This window comes from Pundamilia nyererei, unplaced genomic scaffold, assembly GCF_000239375.1.
Source record: "Pundamilia nyererei isolate P.nyererei 1_Seehausen unplaced genomic scaffold, PunNye1.0 scaffold00002, whole genome shotgun sequence".
NCBI lineage: Eukaryota > Metazoa > Chordata > Actinopteri > Cichliformes > Cichlidae > Pundamilia > Pundamilia nyererei.
The window spans coordinates 6,933,725-6,942,034 of NW_005187403.1; the positions used below are offsets into that span (position 1 = coordinate 6,933,725).

The window sequence follows — 8,310 nt, forward strand, 5'->3', positions numbered from 1 at the left end:
TATCTTATCTTAAAACCCCTTCATACCCCCCTCTTGATTGCAATCTATTTACCAATATAATCAAATATATTGCACACTTTTTGGCACAACACCGGTCATGTTCCTTTCCACAAATATTTTTCATAAAAGTAACCTACTGTTTTTGTACCGGCGGCTGTTCAATTATTATTTTGGGACAGCAGGTGGCGGTAATGCATCACCCAGTTGGACCAGAGTCAGACGAAGAAGCAGCAGCAGCAGAAGACGAAGAAGAAGGTGTCCGTGGTGACAGCACTCAACATGGCGTTCAATTTTGGCGGTGCCACGAGCAACCCAGCAGCAAGTATGGACATTTTTAGTTAATTATGAAATACTTGTAAGAGCTGGTGATGTGTCACATATTTCGTGTCGAAGCTAAAGCTGTGTTAATGCTTGTACATGAGTAATACATAGAAATGGTCGGCTAATGGTTCACCCTCAGTTGTTACGGTGGGTTCGTCTACCGGCTAACGACAGACATCACGTGAAAACAGAGAGCGCTTTTACACTTGAGTCAGTGCAACTAATGAATTGCAGTCGGATTTGTGTTCGCGTGTTTCGGTGCTAAACTGGGCTCCAGTGAGACCTAGCTCTTGTGGCTAACTGTTTTGGATGCCCGTGTGGAAGCTAATACAAGCTCACCCAGTACTTACAGCGCTCTCTCGTTGTTTGTTTGTTTCTAAAAGGCACGTCCGGGTTTTCATTCGGTTCATTTGGAGCCAAAACTACGCCATCGACAACATTTGGCTTCGGCACCCCAGCCACCACAACCACAGCCTCATCCGGATTCGGTAGTAAGTCCAAAGCTTAGACCCAGATTCACTCCTTACGGGGTTTATCCTATACATGGGGCATTATCATCACGTAACCGCCACCAATGTGAACAAACCCTTCGTCTCGGAGCATAACTGAGCCCACTAGGTTCCCTCAGTCTAGGGCTCAAAGCTTCTGGGTGTTTTTGTTTTGTTTTGTTAGTAAGTTTGTTTTAAATTGAGCATTTCTTCACCTCTTGATGCACTTTCAACATATCTACCAGTTGGTTTCTTGGGTTTAAATCCTTAACATGGGCAATTTGGATGACGGGGCTCAACCAACTAACTAAGCACTCACTATATGGTGCACCTCACAGATACAGATAGCTGCTAATCAGTCCTAAATAACAAACTAATTAAATACTCAAATGTCACTCATAAACCTGAACTGCTTGGATGGGTAGTATCACACAACAAGCCATATTGTTTGTCAAAAAGTGCTCTAATAGGGTGATATGGTACTATAAGGTCATTAAGATAAGATGGGGCCTGATTATTTAAGACCTTGTGAGGAGCAGGATTTTGAATTCAATTCCGGATTTACCAGGAAGCCAATACAGGAGAAATCTGCTCTCTCTTTCTAGTCCCTGTCAGCACTCTTGCTGCAGCATTTTGGATTAGCTGAAGGCTTTTCAGCAAGTTTTATGGACATCCTGATAATAATGAATTGCAGTAGTCCAGCCTGGAAGTAATAAATGCATGAACTAGTTTTTCAGCGTCACTCTGAGACAGGATACTTCTAAATGCTCAAAAAGGCACCAACGCTATAAACATTGTCAGGGTGTCCAGTTCGTGATGAGCTTGATAAAGACCACCACCTGAAAGGTATTGGTCGTTAAGCAAGCATTCCTGGAGCTTCTCCAAGAGGTCTGGTTATTTGGATGGTCTTTAGTCATATAGAGACCGGTTGGCAACCATCCAGCAACCAAATGTGCATTTTCTCACTGTTTAGCGAGTAGTTGTTGGCTGTTGTTGCTGTGAAATTGGTGTCAAAAAAAAAAGAATGCAGTGCTGCATTGAAGAGCCTCCTTGTGATTGCTAGCAGATTAGTGGTTGCCTAGTTTGCATGGAAGATACACCAGCTGCTCTCCATGCACTAGTAAAACTGTGAAAAGTGTGACACAAACTGTAAACTGAGTGTTCACCTTCAGAGTAAAAGTTGTATGTTTTGAAATATATTGGTTGAAATACTGAAGCATAATTTGTAATTTGATGGCTACAGAACTCCGTTTCTGGTTTGTCGCACTTTTTCCAAATTTCACTACGACTCCGCAAGTAGTTGGTGTTTGCAGACAAGTCATCATCTTCCATAAGACGCTATCATAAAGGAGGCTTTTGATGCAGCATTTTCAACTGATTTCACTCAGTGACAGCCAGCTGTCTTTAGTAACCAATCGCCAACCAGGGAATGTGTTGTTGTTTTTTTGTTGTTTTTTCCCTTGCAACCAGTGGTTGCGACTTAGTTGCCAGCTAGCCTCAAAGCCTGTGTGACTGCTGTATAACTAGGACCTTACTAGTATTCAGCACAGATAGTTGCATACAGTCCAAAACTGTCTGTACTAGGCTGTTAATGTGGTTTTCATAGCTAAAGTTGAGCATTTTATCATGGGAATGTGGGATTCACTCACATCTGGGAACTGCAATTGTGGGGACTTTAGTAAACGGTCCCTTTGTAAAAGAAAATTCCTTCAGGGGTTGCTACATAGAAGATAAAGACCTTCTTCTTGTGCTTGCTGTTAACGTTTTGTTTTACTAACTAATGCAAAATAAAGCCAATAATGTATTATTTTTGTGTGCTTTGCCTCCATTAGCTCTAACAGCCCCTGGTTTTGGGGCAGCCACCACCACCACTGCTGCACCAGCCACAGGCTTTAGCTTTGGCTCCACCAACACTGGTAAGACGCTCATTGTTCAGACTTTTCTTTTAAGACACTTGAAGACTGTTTTTACAATAAATGAGCCTGTGCTAAATCTGGCGTTGTGTCATTTAATTCCATGTCATTCTCTCTTTCTCGCTGCCTGCCTGCTTTGGCTGCAGGATTTGGGGGGCTGGGAGCTGGAAACACCATGGCTGGTGGGTTTAGTTTTGGGGGGTTCGGTTTAAATGCAAACCCGGCAGCAGTCAGCTTTAATGTGGGGTGCTTTGGTACAGCAACCACCACTGGCACAATTTTCAATTTTGGTAATAGCCTGGCTAGCACAGGTAGATGACCTTTGTGAATCAGTACACTCTGTCTGTAAACTTACATTTCCATCCATTGTTTGATATCTGTGTGGATCAAGGATCGTTTTCTCCTCACCTGGTGATTCATTTCATGAACACAATGCATCGCTGTGATTGCATGAAGAGATAAAATGTTGAATTTTTAGTCATTTCATTTGATTGCTGTCAAGAGTCACTACACTTTCACCTTTGTGTAGAGGTAAATCGCTATATTGTAGTGAAATTCTCATTCTCCTCTTATTAATCGTGGCAGTTGTGATTTCATTCTGTCATTCTCTCACCTGTTTTGTTTTTTGTTTTGCTTTTGGGGGGGTTTGTCACCTCATTGAGCACATTTCTTTTCTCTTCTTCTTAGGCGCATTCGGTGGCTTCGGAACAACGACGACAACTGTTGCTGCACCAGGGGCAACATTTAGCTTTGCTCCCCCCGCAACAGGTTAGTTATAGAGCTGGTTTGAACCCCCACTCTGCTTTAACATTTCTGTGCAAGCCAGGAAAGGTACATGAAGATAATGCTAGGTTTTTGAAGAACATCTTGCATTTCTGGCCAAATTGCAATGCACTGGAAGAGGAAAAAAAAGGGTTTTAATTCATTTCACATTTATTGATATAATGATATAACCCTACCATAATGGAGATAAAACCCCAATAATCTAAGAGCAAGCACTTGGCGACAGTGAGAAGGAAAAAAAATTAACAGCACAAAATCTCAGGCAAAAGCAGGGCCAGCCATCTGAGCCTAGGTGGTAAACATCACCTAGGCTACTTTTGTGCTTATTTTTGACTCGTGCTGTGTCGCTCTACGTAATGCTTATTTCAGTGGATTCAAACTTCAAAGTAGGAAGTGTGTCATGAGTGGCAGTGGCTCACTGGAAAAGGATAGAAAATTTCATTCATTTACTTACACCTAAAAACGCTGCCACACTGCAGATAACAATGAAATGTTCACAATTTTATTTATTTAGATTGTTACCACAAATTTATTTGGAACTATTGTATCACTTTTAAGGCTTCCGTTGTAAAATAACAAATGCTAAAACTGCCAAAAGTCCTTTTATTTTCTGCGGTGTCCCTCCAGCAAAGCTGGAAGCATATTTCCCACACATTGTTTTCTAAACTGGTTTTTCATGAGCACTCGTACTTCCTCAATCATACTTCCTCCCTGTGTTTGCACGTTGTTTTGTTTTAGGAAGCCTGTTTGGTAACACGCAGAACAAAGGGTTTGGATTCCCGACTGGGCTTAGCACAGGGACTGCTGCAGGAACATCGGGATTTGGAACTGGAACTGGACTAGGAGCAACTAGCCTGGGTGGCTTTGGAGGCTTTAATATCCAGCAGACTCAGCAGCAGCAAGGTAAGAACCTCAATTTCCCTGCAAATAGGGGAAAAATACAAATAAAATGGATATCTGTTGAACAGAGTTAAAGCCAACCACAGCTATTCAGACTGATATTCTGTTAGAAACAAATCTTTTACAAAGTTCAAAACTGGTGCCAATACCTTGTTGTTATAATTATGCAACTTTGGGTATCATGAAATTGGAGACATTTCACTAAATTCCACATGATTTTCTGGCATCTTTCTTTTCTAGTAAAATGTTTTTTGAATACATTTGAAGAATAAGATAAAATGAGCTGTGACATGTTTTACCTCTGGTTCCCGTGGCCAGGAGGCTTGTTCGGTCAGCAGGCGGGTCAGAATCAGTCCACCCAGCTTTACCAGCAGGTCACCGCTCTGTCAGCTCCCACCTTGTTAGGAGATGAGCGTGACTCCATACTTGCCAAATGGAACCAGCTGCAGGCATACTGGGGCACAGGGAAGGGCTACTACAGCAACAACAACCCACCTGTGGAGTTCAATCAGGAGAACCCATTCTGCAGGTTCAAGGTAAAGACAGAAAGCTCAGCACAGTGTGTTTGGTTTGTTTTGCTTTGAATTTTACATTGTAGTCATGTGTATCTTGTGGTTCCTAGGCGGTGGGGTACAGCTGCATCCCGATGAGTAAGGATGAAGATGGTTTAGTAGTCTTGATTCTTAATAAAAAAGAAGCTGATGTGAGAGCTCAGCAGCAGCAACTGGTCGAGTCCCTCCACAAGGTCCTAGGAAGCAACCAGACCCTCACTGTCAATGTAGAGGGTGTCAAAGCCCTGTCGAATGACCAGTAAGTCATAAATATGTGATTATTTTTCTTTTTTGTTTTTGTTGTAGTAGTAGTAGATCATGTAGAAACACTCTTGTATCTCCTGTCCTTTTTAGAACAGAGGTGATCATTTATTTGGTTGAGCGCTCTCCCAACGGCACCTCCAAGCGAATCCCAGCGAGTACCCTCTTCAACTACCTGGAGCAGGCTAACATAAAGGTCCAGCTCACTCAGATTGGAGTGGTCATGTCAGTGACACGCACAGAGCTGTCCCCAGCACAGCTCAAACAGCTGCTGCAAAATGCTCCTGCAGGTAAATGTGCATTTGGTGTGTTCTTTTCTTGTGTGCAGTGGTCCCTCGTTTATCGCGGGAGTTACGTTCCAAAAATAACCTGCGATAGGTGAAATCCGTGAAGTAGCCAACTTTATTTTTCACAATTATTATAGATGTTTTAAGGCTGTAAAACTCCTCACTACACACTTTCTGCACTTTTCTCAGACAGGCATGAACATTTTCACACTTTTCTATCTTGTTTAAACACTCAAAGTTTAAACCTTCGTAGAAGAATAAGTCCAGTATTATAGAATGAAACCAAAGGCATCCGCGGTTGCCTTTGACGGTGCAAAACGTTTTGTCGACGTTGTTGTTTGTTGGGGAGGAAACTTACAAATATACAGCACAGCACTTCAGAGTCACACTGCTAGCAATCAACGATTTATGTAAATATGACAAGCTGAATGCGCTCTGTACTGTACAGGGGAGATGGCACGATATTGATTGACAATGCTCTGCAGCCAATCAGGACGCAGAATATAAAGCGCTGTTTTAAAAAAACAAAAAACAACAAAAAAAAAACATGCAAAATTGCACACACAAAAAATCCGCAAAACAGCGAGGCCATGAAAGGTGAACCACGTTATAGCGAGAGACCACTGTAATAGAAGAAAGTGTCATTCAAGTTGGTTGTTTTGAATAGTTGCCAATAATGTTTCTTCCTGAACAGGAGTGGATCCTATTATCTGGGAACAGGCCAAGGTGGACAACCCCGATCCAGAGAAGTGAGTTGGTTGTGGTGTTATACGTTTTTATTATAATTAACGCAAAGTTACCAGAGTTTATAAAAAGCAAGACATCTGGCTAAATTATATAATTTTATTTAACTTAGTTGAACCAATATGGAAAATGACAGATAAACATGAATCGACTCCAAGTGTTCATCAGTCTATAACAAACAGTCTGAATTATTTATCTGTTATGATAAATAATTCAAAACCTAGTCTACTACATGACCCATAGAGGGCGCTAAAGCATAAGCATAAAGTCTGGGCTGACGATAAGATAACTGTTCTATATTGCAAACCATTGAGGGACCAGCAAACACTAATAAACAGCAAGTAAGCAAGCAACATACAAGAATAGAAAAAGCACACTAGCATAAACATCCATGACCCCTTTTCACACATTTTTAATAAATTAGTTCATATTAGGAGAAATGTTTTTCTGAAAGCCTGAGTAGGAAAAGCCGAGGCACCAATTCCCCAGATTTGATCTAGTTCCGATAATAAATAGTTTCTAAAGGTTTTTTTGTGAGTTGTTACCGTTAACTACAAGTTCAACAAAAATTCAATAAAAGCTGCTGCTTCATTTTGTGTCCAGGTTGATCCCAGTGCCCATGGTAGGATTTAAGGAGCTGCTCCGCAGGCTGCAGATCCAGGAGCAGATGACTAAACAGCACCAGACCAGAGTGGATGTGAGTGTAGTAGTCACTGTTCCTGCTGTTTGTGGTTTTAATTTTCCAGATTTTTTTTTTCTTTTTCTTAAAGGACTCAACATGGGTGCAGTGCATGTAAGCACAGGTGTTAGTAATGACATGAAGGTTCAGCTTTAATGTGATTAGAAACACCCGTGTTTACCTGCTATTTCAGGTAGAAATGTTCTGTTAACAACAAAATCAGTTTGGAAGCAAGTATATTTATATTGTAACACTTTGTTACGCTGATCCCAGCACGAGACACACACAGTTCTCAGTTGCACTTTCAGGGGACGTTTATTTAAACACTGTCCAGATCGCTCAGTTCTGCTTTGGATCTCTCTCCTGCTCAGCCCAGCTCTGCTCCACTGTGCACTCTGTCTGCACTGCTATCCCCAGGCCCCAGCAGCTACTGCAATAGGAGAAAGTGTGATTAGTATGGTGAAAATCAGCTGTGTCGGCCAGCCTCCCTTGGCACTGTCTGCTGATCATTGCTTCACCCCTCCCTGCAGCTGAGCCACAAACCACACGCCACCACACACATATGTATATCATAGGACATTTCAAACTAAACTAGAACATGAGACCTGGTAGCTGTGTGGGTTCTCATCTGCTTTTTTCTACTTTTTAATCTTGTCACTTGAGTCCAGTTCTAAGGCTGTTGGTCTTGAACTGTGTGTGTTTCAGCATAATGTTATAAATGTCAAAGTTCTCGTCACTCTGTTAAACGCTGCTTCAAAATGAGTCACAGTATCTGTTGTAGCGAGTGGACCTTTAAGTTGTATAGAGGTATTAGCCACACTGCTTTAATCAGGAAGAGGAAAGAGCAACAGAAACACCTGGATCTTTTTAACCTAAATTTCCTGGCAAAGGCGGTTAGTCAAAGTCACGGCCAAGCACAGGAGAGACGGCTACATAACTCTAAAGAAGTATTACATTTAAGCTACCTTGTGATTTACAGTCAGCTCTAATATCTGTGCAGATTGAGCATCCTTGCCAGATCAGGTTTGGCACTTTTCTCTGTTGTCCATGGCCCCTGCATTCAAATAATAAATTAATTTTGCTCCAGGTGAAACTTTTTCCAAGTCTTTTTGCATTCGGGCATGAAATTTTGGATGTGTGAAGACCTCTAATATCAAACATATGCTTGTTATCAGTTTTAAAAAAGCATAAAGTACTTGCAATCAAAGGAATTCTGGAAATGTCACAAAGGTTCATCCTCACTGTTTTCAACCATGCATGTGTGGACTTGCAGATTATCTCCAATGACATCAGTGAACTGCAAAAGAACCAAGCAACCACAGTGGCAAAGATCGCCCAGTACAAGAGGAAGTTGATGGATCTATCTCACCGAGTGCTGCAGGT

General features: G+C 41.7%; 1 protein-coding gene across 1 annotated transcript in view; it reads left to right on the plus strand.

Annotated features, from left to right (window-relative positions):
- The first annotated feature begins 173 nt into the window (after positions 1-173).
- nup54 (nucleoporin 54) overlaps positions 174-8,310 on the plus strand; it is a 9,933-nt gene continuing 1,796 nt past the window's right edge. Inside the window, exons 1-12 of the mRNA XM_013909096.1 lie at positions 174-322; positions 705-812; positions 2,642-2,725; positions 2,869-2,904; positions 3,410-3,490; positions 4,244-4,408; positions 4,724-4,941; positions 5,028-5,215; positions 5,311-5,507; positions 6,199-6,253; positions 6,852-6,945; positions 8,201-8,308. Of these exons, the coding sequence (XP_013764550.1) occupies positions 280-322; positions 705-812; positions 2,642-2,725; positions 2,869-2,904; positions 3,410-3,490; positions 4,244-4,408; positions 4,724-4,941; positions 5,028-5,215; positions 5,311-5,507; positions 6,199-6,253; positions 6,852-6,945; positions 8,201-8,308 (1,377 nt within the window). The 5' untranslated portion in view covers positions 174-279. The remainder of the gene's footprint in view (positions 323-704; positions 813-2,641; positions 2,726-2,868; positions 2,905-3,409; positions 3,491-4,243; positions 4,409-4,723; positions 4,942-5,027; positions 5,216-5,310; positions 5,508-6,198; positions 6,254-6,851; positions 6,946-8,200; positions 8,309-8,310) is intronic.